The 26900-nt window shown below is 48.1% G+C and overlaps 1 protein-coding gene across 8 annotated transcripts in view; it reads left to right on the top strand.

Annotated features, from left to right (window-relative positions):
- Positions 1 to 26900, top strand: part of LOC119457474 (calpain-A-like) — a 155296-nt gene that overhangs the window by 35762 nt on the left and 92634 nt on the right. For 4 of the 8 annotated variants that reach the window (XM_037719054.2, XM_037719053.2, XM_037719047.2 and 1 more), the window contains exon 1: positions 25431 to 25570. The exons of 2 other annotated variants lie outside the window; for them this stretch is intronic. In XM_037719054.2, the coding sequence (XP_037574982.1) occupies positions 25496 to 25570 (75 nt within the window). In that variant the 5' untranslated portion in view covers positions 25431 to 25495. Of the gene's footprint in view, positions 1 to 1557; positions 1673 to 2548; positions 2754 to 25430; positions 25571 to 26900 lie in introns of those variants that run through there. 2 more of the 8 variants (XM_037719052.2, XM_037719049.2) reach the window with 2 other exon arrangements.

The raw sequence follows: 26900 nt of genomic DNA, 5'->3' as shown, positions 1-26900 counted from the left end.
CCTTGACCAGATGTCGCCACAAAATTTGACGTTGAAGCTGGAAACCTTATGCAATGTTTTGTGTGTATGCTATCACACACACTTATTGTTCGTCCCAGAGTTCCCCAAAGTGTCCCCTACATAGACTTGATCTTTCTTTAAAGCAGCAACTGCCATCACGAATTTCAGGCTTCAATACAACATTGATGGTGATGGTGGTCCTGCCCTTTGTATCGGGTCGTCGTAGTTGGCCCTGTCCAAACCGGCGTCTCTGAATCAGGGTTGCCTTCACAATAGCATACTTTTTTTGTATTGGAATGGCTGACACACCTATGTGCGACTTCTGCGGGACCGAAACAATTAACACGTCCTGTGCTTTTCTTATGACGTCCAGCACAGTCCTCTTCGGACCGCATTAAACTGACTGGACTCAAGACCGTTTTCAGAAGCCAAGGTTTTTTTTTTGGACTGTGGCTGTGCATTGCTGACACAAAAAACAACGAAGACGTTGCTGCAGTAGAAGTCTAGAGGTCTCTGCAACTGTTTGTAGATTTGATGTGCTCCTTCATATAGTGAGCGGCGATCGTGACCGGCTGTGACCATGTGTATGTGCCCCCTTTCTCTCAATAACTCTGCGCACGACTAGTGCTCTCTCTTTTCACCCCATTATCCCCTTCCCATAGTGCAGGATATCAAACCCGACGTGCCCCTGGTTAACCTCTCTGCCTTTCCTTGCTTTTCATGTATGTGGGCTTCACAGGGCTTGCTTTTCCTTGTAGTGGACAAGTGAGCCATGTGGAGAACACATACAGAATACATGGAGAACACGTCAGGCTCTCGACCTGGTCATGATGTTAGGCATCTAAAACAAAAAGCCCTGTATGAACAACGGGAAGTTTGGCCAATTTCATTAGTTGATTATCAACAAATTAGCTTTATGCATGTGATTGCATTTCACTAGTTTTGTGTAAGGTCATGTTTCAGTGAACTGTATGACTTCAATCTTAATTGTAAATCATCAGAAATCTTCAGGTCATAACGTGAATCCTCGCTTTCGTTGGGGATGCAGGGGGGCATTTAATCACTGGCACTCCATAGTGGTAGGATGGTAGAAAGGAGGGGGTAGGAGGAGGTAGGAGGAAATTTTTGGGGGGTCGGCAGCCCCGTTGGTGGATCAGAGATAGGGTTCGCATTTTTCGAGTTACCGGGGCTGCGTACGCTATGTACGGAATGCTTTGGAACAACAGCTACAGTTGTAATTTCTTCACCCGATCGCGCAGAAGTTCCCGTACAGGCTGCTTTCATGTGGTTATTTACGACGCCTTTGTGTCGCCGGAAGCTTCGATTGTGTTTCGTCGCGCCGCAAGCGCTTTATTTACCGCTCCGCCATCCGTCAACCTTGAGAGAGAGAGCAGCTGCTGTCAGGCCGGCTGCGTGCTGTGCGAGCCTTTGCGAGATCTGTAGACGTAAGTGTGGTCACCGTCAGCGGGCAAGTTCACCTAGGCACACGCATCGCTGCTTCTGTGCACCGCGCCGAGTCAGCGGAGCATGCTGTTTTGTGTCGTCGCATACACGCGCGCCGCGCCAACTACGCGTTGTCAAGGGGTAGTACCCTGCGGCACGGAAAGACCTCGTAGTCGGCAGAAAAACTCGCCCCGAGTCGCTCTCCGGAAGGATGCCCGAGTATTTGCGGGTGAGTACACTAATATTTTCCTCACTTGGCATCTTCTAAGCTGCGGTCTACAGCTTTTGTTATTGGGTAAAGGAATCGGTGAGTAGAACCGACGTCACCATTTTAGTGGAACATCCGTTGCATTGCACAACTTGTTAATGTCGTGCAGGTTGACGGGAGCGTTTCAGTTACCTTTTTAATGTTGGTCAGTTTCACCGAAAGGTGGTATTGTGCGCTATGCTATCAATGTTTATCCGAGAAGCGCGTTTTGTCGTGGTTTTTTAAGTCCCGCACGTGAAGTTTCGCTTCGTGTACGTAATGCGCGTACGTGGCCTCAGCCGAGCGATGTAATCAACTAGTACTGATATTCAGTGCCCGTGGTGTGATTCAATGAATCATTTTGAATTTCTTTATAAACTTTACAGTGGTCTTAACAACCGCGCGGAACGCGAGCAGCCGGAAATATCGCGACGTTTCTATGCGTTGTCATGTGTACAAGTCGGCACCGACATGCTATTTTCTGGCAAAATATAGGTTTACATAAATGACGAGAGGTGTGCATTGCGTCGCACGTACGACCACCCTTTTAATAACGCAGCGTTCACGAAGACCTGTTTGAAATTCCGCCCAAAGAAACGCGGTCACGGGTTCGCAAAAAGCGCGCGAAAAAGAGGTCAAGCTTCCTAGAAATAACCGCATAAACAACGCCGTGCGCGCATTCATTTGATTTGCTGATGCGTGGCATCTATTTTCGACACATACTATTGTGCTAGGATTAATCAGAGCACCGCGCATTGGCATCAACCGCTCTGTTTGCGGCGTGTAAAGCAGCGCTCGTTGCGACAGGTTTCGGTGTACACTCCGCCTGGCGGCGAGAGCGCGAGTTTCGCGATGAGCCCCTTTTCACCGGCGGCGATCGCTGGCGTCGTCGTAGCGTCTGAAGGTTGGCTCCGCCGCATGCCAGTGGTGAGACTGGGTCGAGCCCCGCGCGACGTCTTGGATGGTGCGCGAGTGCTGATGCCGAGACCGTGCCTCGGCGTCGTGCTACAGGATGCCCTACGAATACCAAAGCAGGAAAGGGAAGCGCCTAGCTGTCTACCGAGTGAGTACCGCCGTCTCCGTTGCGTCAGCGCTCTTATATTCTTCTCTCTGTTGTTCCTCTGCAAAGTTGACGTGACTGTAATGACACCTAACGCGCGCTGTATCGGGTGCGTTACGTCGGCTTGTAATGGTGTCAGACAGAATTAACGCAAGCGCGGGCTAGCAACGTTCGCGAGTTACTTTTGGTTTGGTGGATACTGCAGTGCGACCGTGGACACGCCTTGCCGAGGTGGACGTGCCAAGAAAAAATTCGCGCCTCGCCTGAGCTGCCGTCCTATTTTTGTAGGCCGCTGTTGCATGGTGTCCGAGTCAACGGTTGTCTGGAGAGAGGCTCGCTGTCGTCTAATTATTACACGCATGACTAACTCGATGGTGGCTGAGGCGCTGTCGTTTCGTAGGTGAGGCGACACTGGAGCAGATTCAAAACCAACTGTGTTGCTCGCCGGCGATAAAGAGATTCTGACATCTTCAAAAGGCGTTACTTTATTGTTCATACTAGGTAGCTTTAAGTGCATTGTCTACAGGATTCGTCGCAGTTATTTGGCACAGTCTTGTGTTGCCGCTTGAGCACCGTTCGCCAAACCATTGTCACGCCTCCGTCCCCATTGACTTGATCGTGAGTGATGTTCTAGAAGGGTGATAAATATCGCATTAAAGAGGAAATCGCCTAATGAAGCGTAAATGCTTTAAAATACTGCGGATGGCAATTAATACCCAATAAGGGTGTGGATACGATAATTCAAGGGCGCATGCAAGACAAGCGCCTGAATGAATGTTTCTTGGATGAAAGACCGGGACACATTGACACACGTATTTTGGAGGGGGAAGAAAAAAAGAAGAAAATAACTTTAACGCAATCTCAGCGATATAGAAACAAGACACAATTTAGATGCGAAAAATAACGCCAAGGTCTTGACTAGGCGAACTTGTCCTAATTACCTTCTTTCCAGCCTAGCTGTAGCCGACATGGTGTCGATTAGTCTCCAGTACTGTAATACGTGGCCTTTATACGTGCTTGCTAGACCGTGCGTACATTTCTTTCGCGATGGCGGCGACGAATTTTATGACAGCTTTCGTATGTTTCTTGTTGCGCATATTCGTGACCACTGTGGCCTGAGTGGTCTCCGCAGGCCTACCTGGAACGCGAAGGCAGGTGGTCACGCCGACCGAGGTCTGCTACGTTTGACGTGTCCTTATTTATAGCGACCACTAAATCGTCATATATGCTTCCGTGGAATGCCGCGCTTCGTCATAGCAAGCAAGCGCCTGTTTTTCTCGAACTGCAAGCCAGATGAGTTAAGCGCAGTTGTATGAGTTGTGCAAGCATTGCGAAGCGTCTTCTTCATACGCCGCTGACGATGGTGGTGCGTTACAAAGATATTCCTACTGCATATATGCGCACACATGCGATATATAGCACTTCTAGGCTCTGCACGCGCAGCACGCATGCCTGCTTTCAAAGAGCGGATGTTGTGAAAATGACAGCTAGGCGGGTACACGCATGAGCGCCCGACCAGACGAGAGAAAGCGAAAGTCGCTGACGAGTAGAGGAGGAAGCATAGAGACCGGAAGGGCCGCAAGCGAATTTGTGTCAAGTGGCCGTGGAGTAGTAGGTTTTATTGTTTCGCGGGCTGGGTCTTGGTAGGGTAACGTGCACGCGATATCAGCGTCAAGTGCATTGCGCTGTGTTGTGAGTAGCGGACGACGCACGATTGATGCCGCGTCTCGGTGAAGCAGACGATTCTGTCTGGACAAGAACGTGAGTTTAAAAGTTAGAAGTTCAGAGCAGCGCTCTGCAGAGATCGAACGCTTGCTTGCGAAGTTTGCCCTGCTAAAGGTTGTTTCAAGCTAGTGTTTATGTGACGTCACTGAACCATATCTCACCGTGCTGGTACCCAAAGATGGCGACTACGATGACGTCAGTGCAACGTATTATCACGCGCAAACTGTTTTGCTTTTTGACGGCGATTGTTTTTCACCGGTTTATCACTGTTATCGCTCTGACGTTCGATACAAGACGCGCTTGTCGTTGCTGTCATGCTGTCATGTTCCTTGCTTACGTCCCTTCTCGACCTGCTGGTACCCAAATATGGCGTCCGCGATGACGTCGATCCGTGCAACCTATGTATAGGCTGTAAAATAAGCAGCAGGAACAGACATCGCTGTTCGCCGCTTCGAGTATCAATCTTGGCAAAGTAAATTTTTCCCCCATATTCTTTATTGCCAGCGGAGAAAACCTGCGCCAGTAGAGTGCGTCAAACTTGCGCCACACCATAATTATAGTGCTCTATACAGAACGTGACGGCAGCGCCACTGCAATTTCGTCACGTCACGAGCTTACCTAAAGTATCAGGAGAGACCTTCCCCCTTACCGCTTTCCAGTGGTGATTAAGTAACGGCCCTTGTTAAGATTTGTCTTTTGATGTTAAGGTGCCTTCGAAATAGTCGCTCGGTTCTTTGCGCCTCGCGTCGCGTTCTAATTGACAGCTGAAGTACGGTTGTGTTGCCCAGCTGTACAGCAGGTTTACCGGAGCTTTGTGCTGCACCGTGTATGGCTTTTGTTTTCATCCGTCACGTCTGTCGAGAGCCGTAAGCGCAGCTGCACGACCTACAACGAGCCCAAGGCAAGCAAGCGCCATTTAGACGGTATGCAGTTCGTGACGTGTCTGTCGGTGACGCCTGGGGAAGTGCTGCAGCGACAGTGCCGTTCCAAACAGAATACTCTTGCTTGATTTTTCCATATTTAAAGAACTCGTGCAGACCTATCCCCCGAGGAAACTTAGTAGGTGACGATAGACGAGCAAAAGTGTGCAGTTTGCGTGTCTACGTTACGCTCCCCCTTATATATATATATTTTTTTTTTCATCGAACTCGTGCGGCGTAGAATCTACGCCATAGATAAAAACTCGGGTCGCCACCTTTCGTCCAGCCGAATAGAGAATTTGAACATGTGATGAAAAATAAGCTAGCGCTGCAAAATGCTAAATGAGTGTAAAGCGTCTACAATATGCAGATCTGTAGCCTCGCCGTGCCTCATAGTGTTTCGTGCATCCTGTGTGTGTCTATATATACGTATACCATTCATCAACTTCTGATGAAGTTAAGGTCACTGACCAAGTCAAGGTGATAAACACAGAGACGTTTCGATACGGTTTCTTTGGTCACGAGAGCCGTTTGTCGTTTATTGTGCCAAGACGCACTAGCGTACGTTCCGTACATTCCTGGTGTCAGCGAGGCTCTGAGTGGTGTTTTCTCAACATACGTACGATCTTCGAATCACGCTCATGCCGTTCAGAAAACGAAGAGTTAACCCAGCTTGTGAATGTAAAAGACCGGCTTGACACCAAGGATTATCCCGGGAGCATGAAGGAGCACCAAAGGGACGTCGCCAAGAACAGGAAATCTTCAAACGCCCTTGACGTCGATAATCACGTTCACCGAATTTATTGGGATAACATCGGCATCATAGCCAAGGCCGGTATTTTGTAGCGATGCGTTATACTTTATTCTATACTAGTCTTATCATCCACCGCTCACTGCCGGCTGATCCATTTGATAACGTGAGCGGACCGTCGCTCTGACCACTGACCAAGCGCGAAAAGGCATTAGCATCGGAAGGCATCGCTGCAAAATACCGGTCCAAGTAAAAGAATATTGACACGTCTACTTGTTTATCTTTCACTGGTGACCGCTTTCCACCGGCTAACAAATGTTAAACGTTATCGCTCGGCGCAGGACGCTCCTGCATGTATCGGACGTTTCTCGAAGGTTATCGATGCTTCTATCCGTTGTCTGTTGTCACCGGCGCTCATGTAATGTGATTGTATGAGCGACGCGAATTGTGTAGTACTTTCTGGAAGACACGGAGGCACCAGGGATTACTATGGAACCTTCGACGACTCATCCTTAAAAGCCGACGCGTTTCGCCGCTGACAAGTTTTTTGTCGACGACCGACGATTGTGCTCGCCGCTCTTGTAAAGCGAGTTATTTTCTTTGCCGGGCACAGGATCGCCTAATAAAGAGTTTGATCTTTAACAGTTTGGATTCTGCGTGCTTCCATGTCACGACCACGTGACCCGGTTTCCGATGGAATCTTCATTGAACATATATAACGATGGAATATGACATGGAAACCTGCCTGCTACGTATACTCCCGCTCACTACGCCATGTCTTTGCGCAGAAACGTCAAACTGCTTTTGTCTGCCCTAATGAGACCAAGGAACCAGTACGGGCTCCGAAACGTCTCTCCGTTTTTCACCTTAACTTGGTCAGTGACCGCAACCTCATGATGATGTTACTTGACCAGGTGAATTTTCGTCGAACCCTTGACTACATGAACTTCTGTTTCATGAATATTGCACTTTCGTGCACTACATTTCCAGCCGTGATAGCTGCCACCCGACGAAATGTCGTGACCTGAAGAGGACAAACTCAAACGCATAACTGAAACATCGCTGCCTTGCTCTCTGTCTTCGCCCTCTTTTTTGTATATTTTTTTCTTTCATTTCTTTAATGCAACTGTGATTGACTGTTGCGGTGTCACCTTTCCGTAGCAGAGCGCCGTCAGATAGGGATAGATCCATCTTCGATGTCGATCTTCTTTTTTAATTTTTTTATTTCCGAAGTTGTTTTTCCCCGTCAATGGGCGGTTTAGTTGTGATTGATTAGGGTATTGTACAGAAACCTACCTGTCAAGTGCCTTTTGTGCAAATATATATTCAGCAAGCTTCAGGCTCGTGCGATATTCAATGGCTGCTATGTGCTGAAGTTCTTGCTAAAGACGCGTGCATGGTTCCTGAATACAATTAAACTGGTGTGAATTAAGCGCCTTGTCTTAAAAACACTCTTTTCCTCCTTTAGTTCCATCACTGGCGAACTGTATTATTATTATCCGTGCGCCAGCACTCAGAGCTTGCAGGTGTTGCTGGGCACGTTAAACAAATGTTTGATTGATGAATTGAATTATTATTATTATTATTATTATTATTATTATTATTATTATTATTATTATTATTATTATTATTATTATTATTATTATTATTATTATTATTATATTGTACCTCACAGGCGACAAGTAGCGCATTGCATGTGAGAGGAGGGGGGGGAGAGAAGTGGTTTACAGTCACATTAATAAATATACCAGGGAGAGCGTCATACTCAAAAGGAACCTATAAAGCAACTATGCCAAGAAAAGGTGTGACCGCAAAAACGTGCCATTATGCAAAGTTACTATGAGTATGAAGAGCTCGGTTATGACAATAAAATATCAAAGAAAAGCGTACAGTACGCAACACTTTAAAACACGACGCAAGACACTTGAAAGAAATTTCGTCTGAAAACGCGACGCATCTCTTGGCGCAATTTTGTGTTCCGTTGCGCGTTTCATGTCGAAACGCACATCGAAACGGCGAAAAGAGTGGCTTGCTATTCCTCGAAGAGTATTCCTTTGATTGAAGGCGCGGCATCAGACGCTTAATTCACCTGTCGCGAATTGTCTATGGCGTTCTTTTCCCGAGGGCGAGGTCGCGGGTTCGATTTCCACGAGGTAAGTCAACCTCTGCCGCACCCATGGGCAGGTCTGGACCGCGATGTATTTTTTGTTGGTCAAGGGCGCCCGACAGTAAAGTAACAGTAACCGATAGCAAAGCCCCTCTATTCTTTACCGCACAGCCTCGCGTGTCCAGTTCACTTAGGCTACGGTGACGCTGTCGATCGTTGTGTCGCGCGCCGGGTAAACGACCGCGTCCAAGCCTCGGGGGCCAAGCGTCGCGCGCGTGCGCCGCCTTGCGGCTCGACACGAAAAAAGAAAAAGGTCGATTACTTATTATTAGATTCGTCTAGGTAATATAATGGGCCGCGGGACGAGAGTGAACCATCGGCTGCGCCTCGGCGCGGACAAGCTGTGTTTACCGAACAACGTTGCATGACGCCTGCATCAGTTTCCTGCGGTTTGGGCCTGCACTCATCTGCAGGGCAGTGTACCAAGTTGTGCGTCATCTCGGTGGCCGAAACGCACATTGTACCCCAGTGGATATCCGTGCTTTCTCGTGCGACGCAATGGCTGGAAGCGTTCGGTGACCACGAGGAGCTCGCCACCTTATTTCCCGCGTCAAGTCCTACGAACGTAAGATGGCGTAGAAGTAGTGCTGTATTGGGCCCATTGGTTGGCGCTGAATAGTAAATGAGCAGCGTGAAACACGGGACAAATGTCAGGATGACACGCTACATTACATGTAACTGATACAGGTACACACATGCAAACTACGTACACAGACGGGAGTGCTAGTCGGCACTGGTCATCTGGTCATCACCTCGAGTGTACATTGTCAGTGTCTGTTGGGTTGATGTCGTTGCAACGAACGAAACACCCAACCCCTCGGTTACACTTATCTTCCTCGCATGTTTTCAGTGTTTTTTGGCATTTAATCTACGAAGAAACACGAGTCCGTCTTAAAGTTCAACCGAGAGAAGACTGATACTGTGTCATTAGAAGTATAACGCTCAAGTGGGCTTGAAAAGCTCATATTGTGCTGTACTTTCAACGTTGATAACTTCACCTTGCTGACTAACATGTTTATGACAACGCATGAGCACCTTTTTTTTTTTTTTTCTGTCTATTCTTTTACATGCTTACGCAGCCTCAAATCGACCTTTCTTACCCTGTCATCTCCAGCTTTCATTGTGCGTCCGATGTTGGCTGTGCACTTGTGAAATTCAGCGCCATGATTTCAGTGTTGCATACGCTCCGGGAAATTTAGTAAATTTAAGTTCAGTTACATAATGAAGCTACTTGGTTTTACGAGTCTATCTGCACGAAAAGCACTGTGTCGGCTTTTCGTTAAGTTCTCCGCTCGATTCTCCCTTCCTGACTATTTTGGCAAAGCTTGGTGGCCTGTTGCAAGTGACAAGCACAGAAGGAAGATACACTACATGTGCTTCTGTCCTTACTTCTTGCGCTTCACTTGCAGTATTTCGTACCAACAAGCCGAATGTCTATCCATGGTGACTTGGTCGTAAGACGTAAACCTACGGTGTGTAAATGCATGTTAAAACAAACACATAACTCAGCACAGCGCGGTTGCGTAGGACGGGACATAAGAACGGAAATTATAACTTATTAAATGTGCAGAAATGCACAAGTTGGAGGAAACTTCGCGGAACGGATAATCGCCATCCACCCTACAGTAGCACGAATATACAAAGGAAACCCAACTGTCTGTTTAGACAAAAATCCGTCCTGGTCCGGGGATTGAACTCGGAACCAATGCCTTTCCGGGGCAGTGGCCCCGGAAAGGCGTGCCTACAAAGGAGGGTTGCCTTCCTAGCTTCGGGGCTACAGTCGGGTGGATGACATTTATTCCCTTTCATTATTTGCATGCTGTCCGAAATATAAAATTATATAGAACCGTTCTCTTGTGACACACATACGCCCCAGAGAAATTGCATTTTCACGTACCTTCAGATATCACGTCTCCACGTTCTCGACATTTATGCAGAAAAACTGAAACCGTGCCGTCGCCAAAAAAAGATACGTCCCGTCGTTTTTCTAAAGGTGACTTCACTGCACATCGACACGCGCTGAGGCAGACGCCAACTTTCAGGTGGGAGACGCAGTCGCGTGGCAAAGCCAGCTTGCCGGGTGGGCCGGCTTGGTCGAACTGTGACGTCATTCATTGCCTGTCACGTGACCATGGGTGCTGCTCTTTCCCGCCATCTGCTGCCAGCGTAGGTGTTCTGTTGGTTCTGTGCCCACGGCCGCCTGCAGTTGCATCCGCGGTAGGGCGCTTGCTTGCCCACGGCCGGACTCGACTCCACCCACCGCGCTGAGGAGAATCGAGTCCGGCCGTGGCTTGCCATCGGTCTCATTAGGGTGTCTCTCCTCCTCGCGAAGGAGAGTCTGTTGGAGCCATATGCAGAAACATTGGTCTGCGGAAGGACTTGTTGCTTGGCAAGTTGGTGCTGTTTGGCGTACATTCTTTTCAACGGCGCGTATCACCGAGAATTGCAACGTTGCGTGCGTGCGTGTGTATCTGATTCGCGCCGTTGAAAAGAATGTACGCCAAACAGCACCAACTTGCCAAGCAACAAGCATCCGCGTTGCTATAGGACATCAAAAACCAATGAAGAGACGCTGCAGAATTTCCAATGCCCCTTAAGAGGACACTGCGCACCTCCTCTCTTGCGAAAGTCGAAAGCACGCAGTTGCGAATATAGTGCGAGCGTGAATGGGAGGAAGTGTGCCTCAGTGATCTGGACACAATAGCTGCAGTTCATCGCCCTTGATCTTCACCCGTCGCTGCGGCTCACTGGCCGGCGTCGTTCAACGCTGGCCATGCAGAAGGTCGCGGGTAGTATTTCCGGCCGCAATTCTATGAAAGCGGAATGGAAATATTCCGGAAATATTCGTGTGCGGTGATTTTAGCACACGTTGAAGCGTTTTAACAATAATCCAAAGCTCTTCACTACGGCTTCTCTTTCGTACTGTCGTGTATTTCGCTGTCTTATGTGCTTCTAACGCTTCTAGTATATGTATACATATACTAGAAGCGTTAGAAGCACATAGACACCAAGGAAGGAAGGAAAGAGTGAAGAAAGGCAGGGAGGTTAACCAGTTCAGCACAACCGGTTTGCTACCCTACACATGGGAGCGGGATGAGGGGGACTGAAAGATGGGGAGGAGAGAGAGAGAGAGAGAGAGCAAATACACGACACTACGAATATACTAGAAGCGTTAGAAGCACATAGACACCAAAATGCATGACACTACGAAAGAGAAGCCGTAGTGGAAAGCTTTGGATTGTTGTTAACCGCTTCAACGTGCGCTAAAATCGCCGCACATGAAGCATACTTCTGTGCTGTAATCCTCCTCACACGCAATATACTCCAACTCTGGAGCCTGTGAGCTATTTCGTATAAATAAAGTAAATTACGTCTGCAGCAGCGAAGCGGGCACTTTTACCGTGAGGTGGAGATTTGGTAAACCAGAAAAGGGCGTGAAAACCAACGACGGGTGGCAGCACCGCCTTGAATTTCCCGCACAAGCTCGCCGCGAGGTCATATATTTTGGTGTCGTTAATTGATTGTCAGTAAAGGACTGCCTTGAATTTTGAAGGAAAAACAAAAACTCAACCGATTTCATTAACTTTCCCTGCGGAAAAACGGCCCAAGTAAAAAAAAAGAAAAAAAAAACTTTGAAGTTTGTGACGTCATAGTGACGAGCTGGCTGTAGGGTCATGACGCGAAATTAAGGGAAAAAAGAAAGGTGTGAAGGGGGTGGGGGGTAGTTTGGACTTTATCGCACTAGTAACCATCTTTTTCTCACGACAGATATCTCATATCTTGCGAATCAAATCATATTATCCTGAATGCAAACATATATTTGAAAGAATGCATTAGCAGTATAAAGCGTCCCTTTAACTGCCCTAGATCGACGTGCATCAAAGTGCGCGCAGTATGAAAAAACACGGTAAAGACGTCCTGTTTTTGATACTTTATTAATCATCAGTTACACTGCACATTGGTGGTACCGCAGAGCATGGGAGTAGGCCTCTCCTCCCGTTACTATGGTAACGGAGACCTTTGAAAGTAGTTTCGATTGCATTGCAGTGTCACGCGGCTGTTTTGCAGAAGAGCGGGACGGGTGCAGAGTCAAGTTGAACGTCCTTCCCACGTGGCGATGTATTGATCTCCCTTTTCCCCAAGGACGCACCACGTACAAGATGTGGAATGGACGTCTGCTGTGGTCTCTTCAGTGCTTCTCAATAATGTATACAGCATGTTTGTTATAGAGAAACACGCGTTGAGATTTTCCGCAGGGCCGTTTATATGATTCTATGATATGATATGAAAAGTGCAGTTTATTCCTGGCTGTATATAAAAGTAAAATCATATTTTTTGTTTGTTTGTTCGCCAGATTCCGCACTCGTAACTGCTTTTGTGAATGTGAATAAAGCCGCGCTTCGGAAATTGTACTTGGCAGCTGACAGACTTACGCTAGGGTTGCTCTTAGTTAAAATTATATTAAATTGTAGGGCTTAACATCCCGAAATTGCACTGTGGGTTATATAACAGACGCCGTAATGAAAGGTTCCAGATTAGTTTTGCCCACCTGTAAATCTAAGGTCCGTCCCTTCTTCAAGTCGTGTTCATTGCGCGGTTTTTGCTGCTCGAGTGATCAGCTAGCCCGCCCGAATGCGTACGCGCGCTTCCGCAACCATTGCGAGTGGTGGGAATTAGCTGCCGTAGTTCATTTGAGCGCTTGTCAGCGCTTAACAGCGCTTGGGCGGGTCCTCTTTATCTGCGATCTGCGCTAATTCCCCAATTCGCCCAAGTATGTGCTCATAGAAACATTTGAGCCGCACGAAAAGTGTCGTGCACTCAGTGACATCTGGATAAAAGCTGTTGGACCTCGGAATGGAGCAGAGCGAACGCACCAGAGGCGTCATGTTTAGGTGATAAATGATGCAGCACGTCTAAAACAAAGCTAATGTTTTTAGCCTCCCTGGCAAGAATTAGGTTTGTTGCGGTCTCTCAAGAGGTCTCTCCTGGGTGCACGAAGAGCGAGGCGTCGCCGTTCAAGACGAGTGCATGTGCCTGCGCCTGGCACAACACAAGTGATGCGGCAACCATATGCGTCTGTCGCTGCAAGTTAATCGGGCCAGCGATGTTGCCTGCCTGAGCGTGCTACGTAAAGCCTGTTTCACACGTTACGATAGAAGTACGATTTCACAAGTCCGATTTCCGTTGCATGCGACGGAAATCGCAGTTGCAGTGCCAACCCTCCCCCCCCCCCCCCCTTTTTTTTTTTTTTTTTTCGGCTGCGAGCGCGGATAGAGGTTGCGCTGAAGAGTTCTGGGGAGCCCCCCCTCCCCAGGAGGGGGCGTATTCTGTAAGAGTCCACCTAGTGGACTGTCCACTTCGGCTGTCGCCATTGGCCGCCGCTTCACGAGCGCGAAAGTACCAGCCAGTCTCCTTCGCGCTCGTGAAGCGGCAGCCAGTGGCGACAGTCCACTAGGTGGACTCTTACAGATTAGCGCCCCCTGCTCACAACATATGCTGAGGACGAAGTTACCACGTACCTATGTGTGTCTAGTTATATAAAGGAGTTCGGAAACAACTGTACCACCAACTCCTTGCGATGGTTCGTGTCAGCCATTCGCGAGAGCCGCTTGCGCACTCGGAGGAGGCCTCGCCCATTGTGCGCTATCAATCGTTCCACGACGCGTGTTCGTTCAGTCGGCGTCACGCGGAGGCCGATCAGAGGCGGATAAATGAAGTCTTCTGGTTCTCTGGTTGGCTGACGCGAATTCATAGTTTTCGCTGCACTGCGCGTAGTTAGTGAGAGGGCGTGTATAATTTCAAGCGAGAATCATCCGGCCTCGCAGCGCGCCGCCGATGGTGGTCAGCAGATCATCGCAAAATGCGAGCATCCACTACCGCCGCCACCAAGTCGCCACGCGCCGCGATAGCGTCGTGTCGATGGCGTTGTGCCGCTGCCAATGAGCACGAGGTCGCGGGTTCGATTCTCTACCTGTGCGGCTACGTTCCTATGGAAGCCGTATGCAAATAAATGCTTGTGTGCTTAAGGTTAGACTGCAGGTTAAAGAAACCGAGGTGGTCGAAATTAAGGCCGAAGTCTTCGACTGTACGACGTCCCTCGTAGCGTATACTGTATAAAGCTTTGGGTCATACACTCCAGCCGATCGAACAAACGTGGAGTCGTCGGCGCCCCACCTGCCGGCGCTAGCGAAATCGACGCATAACCTTATTTAATGTCGCTGTTGGCTGTTTGGGACTCCAACTTGGGGCGAGCGACCGTGTTGCAGACGGTTGGGTTCCACCTCGTCTGAACCCTTTGTTGACGCGAAAGGATTGATGGCGATTTGTTTACGGATTTCCTACAGCGGGACTTATGTAGACAGGAGGAAATCAGCAGCACTTTGTAAAGATAGACCGAGTAGAATGTTGGTGGACCAATGAACAATCGCGAGTGCCTTCGAGACGCTCGTTTCCAGATCCCGCGGTCCACTTTCAACTTGTATTGACAGTGCCGCGTTGTGCAGTCTGCGGTGCGCCATGGCGGCTAAAGAACAGTAACTCAATTGTATCGGCCTAGATGAAGCCCTACGAAACACCCGAGGGTTTGCCTCCACTCCTCGTCTACTTCTGTGAAGCCGGAGCATGCGCCCGATGCGCCTACTGTAAGGGATAGAAACGTTGCATGTTTATAAGTGAGCATGTATGGTACAGCAATAAGATAGAGAGGGAAAACTTATTTTTCGCCAACGTCCGGCGCTCAAGGCAATAATTGTAGACGACTACGTTAACACTTCTCTGCTTATTCGCTGTTCGCTGCTTCGAGCAATATTTACAAGGGAGCTTTCGAAAACTGTACCTTGCCTATCCTGTAGAAGCAACGAAGACACATTGGCTTGCAAATTTTATGTACTATGAATCGCTCTGAAATGATTCAATAATTCGTAAATGTGACTTTTGCAAAAGTCACGTAAACTTAGCGATGGATTTCAAAAGAGGCGTGATTTAATAAGGTAAATTCGCCTTCGTTAGACGCTCTAACAGGTGCATTTACAGAATTGTGACACCTATTTGTGGCGCGGCGTCGCAAATTTAACTAATTCATTCATGTTCTTCTTTAAATTTGCTAATTTTAACGAAGCTAGTCCTCATTACATACATTTGATCGCCTAGACCAAAACCATCTTCTAACCTCACTATGATTTCATTAAAGTTAGTTCAGGTAGCGCCTACCTAATAAATTTTTCTTTCGTTTTTTTTTTTTTTTTTTTTCATGTGTGTTTGTATTGCGCGGAATCGGAGTTGTCCTCGAGCTGAACCCTCTCTTCACGTGAAACGCTATGCGTTTGCTGAAGTTGGCGATGCTGTTATTATGGCGTGACGCGCACACCGTAATTACAGCAAAGGTCCGTCCCATTCACAGTCGGACTGAACTGTCGCGCGCGTAGAGTCAGCGCGAGAGTCCAGTCCGGCCGTGCCCGTAGTACACGCGTGGACAATGTTCTCTCGAGTGCCTCCGTCCGGTAAAGTTTTCTTTGCCGCTAGTGCGAAAGCATCGTGGCAGAAACAAGCTTCCAGGCTATGAACAGAGGTGGTAGCGCAGTGAAGCGTACTTGTCGGCTACAGTAAGCGGCAAAACGTGCGTTCTAAAATTGGCTGTTTAGCGGTCGTCGCGCTACCTATGAATGATTATGTAATTCATATTTTTATTTCTAGATGTCATAACAGTACTTTGTTATTTCCTTATTGCAGGTGGCGTGTATGTTTGTAGTTCCGATAAATACTAGAATATCTTGCTTCCAAAATAAATTTTAAAAAATGCTATTTACTGGTTGTCGCGCCGCCTATGAGCAAAGTTGTTAACTAGAATCCTAATATTTATATGCCTGAATGCCATTATTTAGTTGTTGTTTTTCCTTCACAGGTGGCGCGTAATTTTTAATTTTCTGAATACTAGAGGAATTAGATTGCTTGTTGGCAGGGGCGAAGTTTCAAGACTGCTGTGATTAAGAACATTTGCAATTGAGCCAAGTTGTCATGTGAGTCGTTGAGTTTCACGCGGCTAATGCTCTTTCCTCTCCTGACCTTCGGAGCGCTTCCAGGCTGGCATTTATAGGCGTCCCGCCGCTTCCGCGAAATGATCAAGGCTCTGGTTTACGACGCTCGCGCCGCGGTGAAGGCGAATGCGGACTGATCAGGAGCGACGGTTTGTCACTTTCTACCGATGTTCTGTCATTCATCTGCGTTGCTACTAGATTGATGGTGCCTCCTGTGCGTCATCATCGTCTAGAAACCCACCGATACGTCGTGCAGACGATGGAAACATCGTATGCATCGTCATTGTAATTCGGAGTAGATCCTTTGCATGCAGGACGTTCTGCAGCTGGCGGCGGCAGCAGCAGTTCTCGGAAGAGCGTGCCTCTTCTCTATTTCGCGCTTCTTTCTGCGGGAAGGAAATTATGGTTACTGTGATTTGGTCCTATACGAGATAATTTAGCATGCAAAAATAATTCCGGCAAAAGATAGACCTTAGGAGAGCACCTGAGATTATAAAAAAACAAGCGGCGCAGGATCTCGTGTACTTAGATTTAGGTGCATGTTACCCTTATATATGTTACTTATACCCAGGTGGTATAAGTTAATCCGGAGCACTCCCCACTACGGCGTCTATCACAGTCCGTGTCGCTTTGGTACATTAAATAATAAAAAAGTAAATTCTACTCAGCCGTTGGTGGCAGTGTGTTTTTTGCGGTAAGGTATACATACAGTTGGCCGCAGAAGTTTACGGACCGCGGGATCTGAGAAAAAGGTAAATATTTCCGTAGCCTGGGCACGGCAGCCTGGTAATGGTATTTCTAGCCTGTACTATGTATGGTATATGCGATTTATATATTTTTGTTTGGTTTTATTGGGTATGGTCACAAACTGCTCGGAAATTCAAGGTTTCCTCAAATGCCATGGTGCGTGAACTTTTGCGGCCGACTGTACACGTGGCCTTTATACGCTTGGACTTAGTTGGCGCCTGTATGTTTGTTTAGGCCAGTGCGGTTGACGAAGGCGGTTCATGTCGAGCATTTTTTTTATTTATTCTTCAGTTCTTTAACGCAGAGGCACGGTAAGGGGAGGGGCATAACCGTGCTTCGAGCAGAGGGTGCGGCAAACGAGAGCTGTCCACGGTCCTGGGCAATCGGTATGACGCGATTGCTGTTTCACAACTCTCATGTCCTGTTCTGACTGTGGCGTGCGTGTCGAAGCGAGCCAGCCGAGGCCTTTTGAGCTGAGATCATCTCCTCTTTTAATCTCTAGAGAGTCCCATCAGCTTCGGCTTTGCGGTATCGGAAATGCAAAAGCTGGAATTCTGCGTAAAATACTTTTCTCACGTGGTTGTAATGACTCACGTGTTGTTAACCGACCCACCATTATTACGTTCTGAAGTAACAGGTGGTCTCAGAGCGTCATGATCACAGCTCACATTTACACGGTGCGCCTCTATGTACAGGGACATTATATGTGTGTTTAAGTCCGGTAGTTGCATTGTACCTGAGCTGATTTTTTTTTTCAATAGAAAACTTCCATGGGAATTTTTCAGCATGAGAACTATGTAGCATACGTATATCAGTAAGTCTTGACTGACGCATTTGAATGAAGTGCTGTTTGAACACTGAAGTGTTCACCTCATGTATATTGGGGCAGATTGTACAATGTTAGTTCTGGAATCACAACAATAATCACAGCAATTTGGACGTAGCAATAACGCTGTACGAGGAGCGCTATGTGGAACCTGTTGTCCGTATGACAAGACAAAGAAGAAAGGCAAGACAAATTTTATTCATAGCATTGCGTTGTAAGGGGACATCCCGTGACGAAGTTTGAAATAAAACAAACACGTTTGTGGCCGAAGGGTTAAATGGATAAATCAGTTTTTTTTTTCTTTTTGTAGACTGCCGACGTTTTCTAGAGTTTTCTATAGATAGCTTCGCTGACGTTTTTTTTTTTTTTTTTTTTTTTTTTTGTAGTTGAGACCATTCTTTTTTTCTTTTTGATGACCTGCACACATCTTATAAGCAGCAGTCGATTAAAAATGGGGAAGTCATGACTCCACACATTGTCTATGGAGAGGCATGAGCTTTATAGAACATGTTGCTGGGCCACTTGGTTCGTACTTGCAGGCTTACAAGCGCACACTTTATATGGGCCAAGCACATGGCTTGTGTCTAACTAGTCCCATCTAGGGTAAGATGCATGGTATAATTTTTTAACTGCGCTAACACACACTGACAAGGACGAGGCAGACAAGACGTGCGCAGACTCGCAACTGAATGTTTAATGGGTGAAAATGACATATATACAGAGAAAAATGAACACATCTGATTGGCAATCCAACCATGGATACGTTGACGTCACACAGTAGCATCTAAAAACGCCATCTCGCAATCAGCTAGTGACACCGAAGGTTCGCTAACACACCCACGTGTAGTTTTTATCTTAAATGCCTCAAACAGTTCCCTAGTACTACGGTCCCTATGACGGTACAAAATTCTAGTTTGTTTAAGAAGTGGGAGGCAAGTTTCCTTGTTTAGTTTTTTACAGTCATTACAATGCTTAGCCACGTGGGAATAACCATCTGAGGTGCTGTTTGTTTTATGTTCTTTCAGCCGAACGTTAATACATCTAGCCGTCTGGCCGATGTATACACACCCACAAGAAAAAGGAAATTCATACACAACTGCGCAGGCACAGGGGACAATGGTTGACCCTTGCTTATGCTCAATCTTGCAGACAAAAGGGCTGTGGTTAGATGCCCTGTCAATTACATTCATTACTCTAGCACATAAACGCGCCATTTTCTGAGGGGCTGAGAATACGACGTTGACCCCATACCGCTGCGCTACATTCTTCAAATTGTGTGCAACTTTGTGCTGGTACGGAATTACAGCAAACGCTCTTTTTTCTTTATTAGTGCGGGGTGAGTGCACACCACTATTTTTAACTTTCCTTACGAGTTTCTCACATGTTGCTCCAATTACAAATTTTGGGTATCCAGCATTCGTCAGCCTAGTCACTTGGAAACTGATACTTTCCGTTACTACGTGGGGGCATGACTTCTGTAGTGCTGCATCTATGCACGACAAGGCAATTCCACTCTTTACAATCTTCGAATGCCTGGAGGAAAAATTGAGGGGGGACTTATGGGACCTTGGTCGATAAAACCAACATGTGTGGAATAACTCAAAACGCAAACGTATGTCCAGAAATTGCAATTCATTTTCGTGGGGAAGTTCTGTAGTAAAATTGAGGTCTAGTCTCGACCTACAAAAAACTTCCTTTACTTGAAGAGACAGTTCTTCAAGCCTACTTCCATCTACAAAAATCAGGTAATCGTCGACATAGCGAAAGACACGGGAAGCCATACTACCGACTGTTGTATTAACAGCCCTATCCACTTTAGCCAGGAAGATGTTGCTGAGGGTAGGGGCAACCCTAGACCCTATGCACACCCCTGATTTCTGGATGTATTGCTGCCCTCGCCAGCATACATATGTGGACGACAAATACATGCCCAGTAATTCCAAAAAAGCCTCAAGGGAAACGCCACACTGTATGACAAAGCAATGTTCATCATTAAACTCCGTAATGCACTCTTTTACGGCTACCATAAGTTCGCCCTGCGGTATTGCATAAAACAAATCCTCAACATCTAGGCTGAAAGCTTTGCACCCGCCTGGGTTTTCCTTCTCTAGGTAGCGTACCAAAGCAGTAGAATTAGGCACCAAATACGGGTCCGCTATCTCTAAATTAGCGCAGTTAAAAAATTATACCATGCATGTCAACCAACTAGCCCGACTTGGAGCTCTACTTCAGGGTAAGATCTCGAAGCCAAACGCTGGATCACTCGGCATAGTCAAGAGCAGTGGTCCTAGACCTCCGTGTCCTGGGCTAAGGACTCCTCCCAGCAAGGACTACCGCCCAACTCCTACACAATAAAAGTTATCTCTTTCTCTCTCTCATGACTTCTAAATGATGTTCTTGTGTATAATAGACAAATGTGCACGCCAACTCACAGCGACGTTGTCGCGTAATGAATTGGCAAACTTGCTACACAATCGTCAGTTGTGTCGATCAGCGATGCAACCCCAGCACCCCCTTTTCTTTCCCTCTCGCGCGTATCATTTTCTTTTGTTCTTTTCTTCGACGAGCGGTGGTTGGGAAAGTGGTGCGTTGCGTAAACGGGAGAGGAGATTACTACGCCGACGGCGTGCAAGGACGACCCTCGGCTTCACCGCGCGACCGGGTCCCGTCAAGGCTGTCCTCTTTTTTTCTTTTTCTTTCTTCCGTTCTTCTCAGCTCGTTGTAAGTTTCTTTTCTTCCCTGTCGTCCTTTCGTGTCGGTCCCGGCGAGCGTCGTTCGGCCAACTTTCCGTTTAGTATTTCGCAGCGCCGTTAAGGTGACTCGCTCTATGAGGTGCAGCAGCTGTATAGGAAGGGTGTAGTATATAGCGCCGGATGTGCGATATTTGCGGCCGTTTTTAGCGGGTGTTTCCGCAGCAGTGAAATGATAGCGCCGCGAGACTGTATAGACTTTGACACGGTCGTTACATACAGTGCGCGGTTATTTTAATTTTTTTTTCTTCGCACCTGCTTTATCGTTGGGGAGTGTTCGCGCGTTGAGTCGTGCTTCGCTGTTTCAGTTCTGGCCGCCTGATCGAGAACAGTGGGTGTGGCACAAACGCGCACGTGGCATCATTCGAGTGTCCGATGCGCGCGCTTTTGTATAGCGAGCGAAAGTGTTTGTTGCTCCGAAGATCGGGGGGCAGAAATAAACGAACGCCGGAGTCCTCATTTGTATCTTTCTCTCAAAATAGGGTTGATTGATTCGCAATGCTTAAAGGCTAAAACCAACACTGGGACCATGAGAGACGTCGTAGTGGAAGGCTGCGGAATAATTTCGACCCTACGGGATCCTTACCGTGCAGCTTAAGTGCGCGCACGAGCGTTTTTGCATTTCTCGCCACCGAAATACGGCCGCCTCAGGCCCACCTGCGACCTCGTGCTGAGCAGCAGAGCACCATAGCCACTGAGCCACCGTGTCGAGCATCGCATATGCACATATAGTCAGTCGCATAACTTTGTTTGACAGGACTATATCCCCCTCAGTTTCAGATTGTGATGAACTGTCGAAATACATGTGTTATAGTTACGCAATTCTATTCCATGGCGCTGCGGACTCCATTGAAATAGCGTGCCTCCGTGATGGAAGAACCTTACATTGAAAGAAAGCCAAGGTGGTGCTTTGTGCATTTACGAATGAGCCCTAATAATTGCACAATAATTAAATATCGACTTATTGGATGGAAATGTTGAGCTTTAAAAATGAAATATTTCGTTCACTGGCTCAAAAGCGCATGCACTATACATGTACGGTATTAATTGTGGGCTGCAGGCACTACTAGAAATGAAAAGCTATTATTTCGACGGTGCTGACCGAACGCGGCACGTCTAACATCCCGTCAAACAGGGTAGTACGTTCAGCATAGCCGCTCAGCCGGGGCTGTATACGGTGCTTTGCTGCTGAGAGCGAAAGCAACCCCCCCCCCCCCCCCCCCCCCGAGGCCAACTTAACCTCCCCTTTTGTTTAATCCCTTTTCTTCCCTTGCGCATTTGAGTACTGCAACTAAGATGTAAGACGCGCAGTCGTCTGAACACGCCACTGCATGCATGCAAGCACAGCGGACGCATTTTTAGGAACGAAAATGACAAAAGGAAGACTGATACACTTAAGACGGTAAAATGACGTCTGAAAGCTAAATGCGAAATTAGGGCTGTTAGAACAACTAGAAATCAGGTATTGGCAAATTGAAGCGCTGTGTCACAGGTGAGCGCCGTGGGATCAAATGCAGTCATAATGCGTTACTCCGCTTTCACTCTGCATCAGCAGAGTCATGCCGCTGGCGTGCGCTATCTGCTGACCTGAACACAGAACCTTTCCGCCTCGCTGCCGCGCGCCTTCCCCACCCCGCAACATGTTTGATCAGACTTGGTTTCGGCAGCAGCTGGTTGTCTGCGGTCAACGATTGTGATCTATTTTCATGCTTGCTTGTGCGCGCTGATACACCACGCTTGTTAACGAGTGTACAGTCGTCCACAGTTAGACACGGGTTCCCCGACAAATGTGAACTTTTGCTCCTTTTAGGCATGATAGCGCATTATTTTGACAATTTTCCGTGAAGAAATCGAAATTAGGGCTGTTTAGATGGTATTGGCAAACTGTCAACACCCCCCTCCCCCCTGGCAGATATCCTGGGTGCGCTACTGGACCGCACGAACCTTCGCTCGCTGCGGCGCTTCCCCACGCCCGCGTTTGACAGTGGTTGTCTGCGGTCAACGAGTGTGATCTATTCATGCTTGCTTGTGCGCGCTGACACCACGCTTGTTAATTCAGTTAGTAAGCGAATGTGACTTTTTTTTCGTCAATACTGTACCTCACGTGCGGCCGCCATGGTGTGTAAGAAAACAGGGCACAGTGAATTTTTTTTTTTTTTAATTTGAAGGTTTGCCTAACGGCATAAACTATTAAATGTACAGATGTAGGCCGGTTTCGGTGATAAACATCAATAGTGTCGATGGTTAGTCCCATAGAGCCAAGAATCATAGTCCGATGGTCTCGTGGGATGAAGGTCCATCTGTTTGCAAGTAGTGAAATCGTGTCGCCTCATAGCGCTGCAATGAGCAAACATATAGCGCAATAATTCATGCGTGCTAGATAGAACTGATTCCTTTCTCTATACGTATACAGTTTACATTGTTCTGCTTCCTAACCTCAGGGCCATCAACGCGGGACATCTCTCTCCCTGTCGCCATGGCAACGGAGGCCCTTGAACGCTGCGAAAATGGCAATGCGATGTCACGCGGTCATTTCAGCATTGAGCGGGGTAAAAGGAGAGTGCGCACTAGAGGTTCAGTGGCCTTTCCTCGTGTATAAATATTGATCTCTCTGTTCCAAGGATGGCAGCGATGATGCAAGAATCGACGCCTGCGCTCTTTCTGCATTTAGTTTGTAATGTCGAGTAGGACTGTCTGCTGTGCTTTTACCAAAATGTGGGCAGTGCCAGTTGAGTACGATGGTTCATTTAGTTGCCTTTTGATCCCTGTCAAGGGCAAAAGTGTTTTATATTGCTTTGATTCTCAATTTATTTTTGGCGCTCCATCTTCGAGAGTGTAATACCTACGTTCCATGCGTCATTCCTATTTTGCGAAATCCGTACTTGCGGAATGCGTGTGAAGTGTTGAACACTTTACACAGAAAAGCTGCTGTTTAAGACGTTTGCGTATAAACCGAATAATGTCTGATAAATAGTACAGCACTTGTCCAGTATTCTGTGTACAGGTCGTACATGGAACATTATTGTCATTATAGCTACGTTGATGTTTCTGTTTGATACTTAGCGCTGTACACGCTCAATAGCACTCGTGTAGCTATCAGAATGTCGATACGAAAGCTATTAGCATCACTGGGCGTCTCTCAGGCTAACAGATTAATGAACACACATGTGTTTGCGTCGATATTCGGCCCCAATAGCGCCCTCAATGCTAGGTCAAGCTGTGACTTATAAGCACCGCAGTTAGTTTCTTCCTTCCAGGAAGAAGGCCTGAATATGCTATTTCGCGGAACGCCTTGGGCACCTCGTCTTCTCGAGAAAGCGTCCGGAGACTACGCGGCTCTTTTTATCCATCATAAAAGCGGCCCAGCCACACGTATAAATCGTTCGGGCGTGCCGGCGCGAGTCTTGTGCGTGGAGTGCGTCACTCTTACCCGCGGATATCGGTCAAGCGGTGGATATCTGCTCACGTGATCCCTCGGAGAGCCCGAAGGAAGCGAGATGAAGACGAGGAGGAGGCGAAATGCCGTTGCGTGGGAAGACATCGGTGCGGAGGAGAGTGGGGTGTAGGGCAGCACGTTTGCGTGCTCGCCGCCGATGCCATGTGGCGTCGCCAGCGTCGCCGTTCTTCCCGCCGTGGCGGCGTGCGTTCTACTTGGCTTCGCTCGGCGGCGTGGTTTGCGGCGTTTGCGTCGAGCCGAAGTTGAGCGTTGCATCACGACCGTCGACGCGGTTTGCGCGGTCGACCGACCAGCAAGCAGCGGCGCCGGCAGGCTTCGTCGCGACCGCAACCACTTGTTACAGCTTCCGGTGGGCACGCCGCACTGCATCGCAGCGCCGCGACTCCGTCCGCATATGTTGCACACTCGCCTCACCTGGCTGTGACACACACGCACACTCGGTGAGCGCGCCCTGGCCGTTGGAGCTTGCCGACCGGTCGTCGGAAGCGGCGACGACGCGACCCACCACCACCTGTCGTTCGCCGCGCACCGGCATTGCTTGCTTTGCGGCGTATGCTTGCAACCGACGCGGAAAACCACGCGCGTGTGTGATTGTGGGCGCGTGCACGGAGGGGTTTGTCTCCACTACCCGGACTCACCGCCGTGCCGGCTGGCTCGTCACGTGCGTGTTGGACCCCGCGCGGGATATTTTTAAAAGCCACACCCGCCCCTTCTGCCTCGGAGGACGGGAGGCCCCATTCCTCGGCGCCGGCGGCTTCGGCTTTGCGGCTTCCTGGTTCTTCCAAGGTCGGCGGCGTTGTGTGGTGGTGAGGCCCGCAGTGGACCGGCCGGCCCTTTCCTTCGGAAGCTTGCGTCTTTTCGCCGTGTTTCGTCGTTGTGACGCGCTGAACTGCAATCGTTCAGATTTGTGTGTCGTTGTCTGCTCAAACTCTCTTGCATTGCGCAGTCGCCTGCTCAAATGTTGTGTGGCTGTTAAAGAGGCAAACCATATACGCCCTGCATCCACCTCTAAACAGTGTCGTCTGCTTACCGGTGCATGACAGCCATCGTCTGCAAAGAACACTTGGAAGAACAGCGTGAATCTGACGTGACGTGAAGAACAGCGTGAGCGTGTGCCGGCGAGCCGTCGTGACTTGGCATAGTTGTCGTGATCGTCGGGCGGTGTTGTAAGATCCGCGATTGGAACGCTGGCGCCTTGTTTGATCACCCGCTGCGCCGGTGCTTCTTCGTTCGACGGGCGGGACCCAACTTGAGGGAGGCGGGCGGCAGTGCTGTTATCCGAGAGGCGTGGGAGAACCGCCGGGCTGCTTTAGTCAGCTCAACGTCGTCGTAGTCGTTTCGGCAGCTCTAGAAACACCGTCGTGCAGCCATGGGTCTTGGAGTGAAGGTGGAAGAACGTCGCCTTTCCTGGAACACGTGGAACAACAAGGCGCCCATCTACAAAGTGAGCAGACCTCTGACATCATAACCGGCTGACCTAACGGTTACTCGGCGGCTGTGACGTCCGCTAGCTGTATCGAGCGTGAGGTCGCAGGTTCGACACCATGCTATGAGATTTACAGTACAGATATTTAATATGCACCTTGAGAGATACCGAATAGTCAAAATTAAATCAGGGACCCTTCATTTTACTGCTTCATTCATAGGCCACACGACTTTGATACGTTAGAATCGGGCTGCGTGTGAATATATTTGTCGAATTGTAATGTCTCACTGCAGCGGAATTTCGCAATACCGTGAGAGGCGTGTTTGATACTTCCTTTCTGAATGAGACCTGCTGTATAGTGTCGTCGAAGTTATCTAAATAGTCTTTTTACGTTAATCTCGATTGGAGGTTGTTTAATGCTCACCCTACCGCGTTGCAATAATACTGTACGTTATATCGTCGGTCGACACGCCCCCCTTTTCGTGCAACGCGAATTATTACACTGTTGCATCAAATGACACTATGAAAAAAAAAAAGAAAAAAAAAATGCGGTATAGCTGCTGTCGTAACACATGTATGCTTGGCAAAAAGGCTCAACTTCGTTTCGAAAAGTTCCGGGTATACACGTCGTAAGTGTTGGTATCGGGGCTCACACCCCCAGTTTCTTTCATTACCTGTACTGCCCGCTTCACGCGTTTAAATAAACCAACACTAGGTGGTATTGATCGAAGGCGGCACCTGATTAAATGAAGCAGGCTAGGTGACCATTTGTCAACTCCCCATTTTAAAGGGGATGCCATAAAATCATCATCATCGTAGATTGCGAGTTTCGCAATCGTAATCATCGTAATGGCGAGTTTGCACTTTGACCGTGTTACACATCCAGCATAATGTTGTCTTCACCATTTTTTATATCTGAATTTAAAAACAAGGAACAAATGACAACGGTGCGTGTGTTCGGCCTGCATCGTCCAACAGCGTTTCACGAAGGCGCGTAGTAAACTCTGCTTACTTGCAGTTCTCGATCATCTTTAGTGTATTTACGCGTTGTGCGATATCCACAACTGATGAAACTGGGCAAGTGTCTGTCGCGCATAACCTTTTTGTGCTCTTTCCTCACGTTTACATATTTCATACGTGTATCTGGGAAAGGTGCGCTTATTGCGTAAACAAAAGGTGCGCTCATTGCGTCAACGCTAAAAAGTAGTTATGCCAGTTCTTGTTACAGACGATTACGTATAGTACAGTTACTACTGGCGAAGGAACTCAAGAGAGAACGCTTGCATCTCTGTTTAGAGCTAATTTTTTTCTTTTCTTTTAATCTACAGAGATAAAACTTAAGAAGCTT

The sequence above is a fragment of the Dermacentor silvarum genome, chromosome 7 (genome assembly GCF_013339745.2).
Source record: "Dermacentor silvarum isolate Dsil-2018 chromosome 7, BIME_Dsil_1.4, whole genome shotgun sequence".
Lineage (NCBI taxonomy): Eukaryota > Metazoa > Arthropoda > Arachnida > Ixodida > Ixodidae > Dermacentor > Dermacentor silvarum.
This window is presented reverse-complemented; position numbering and strand designations above follow the sequence as displayed.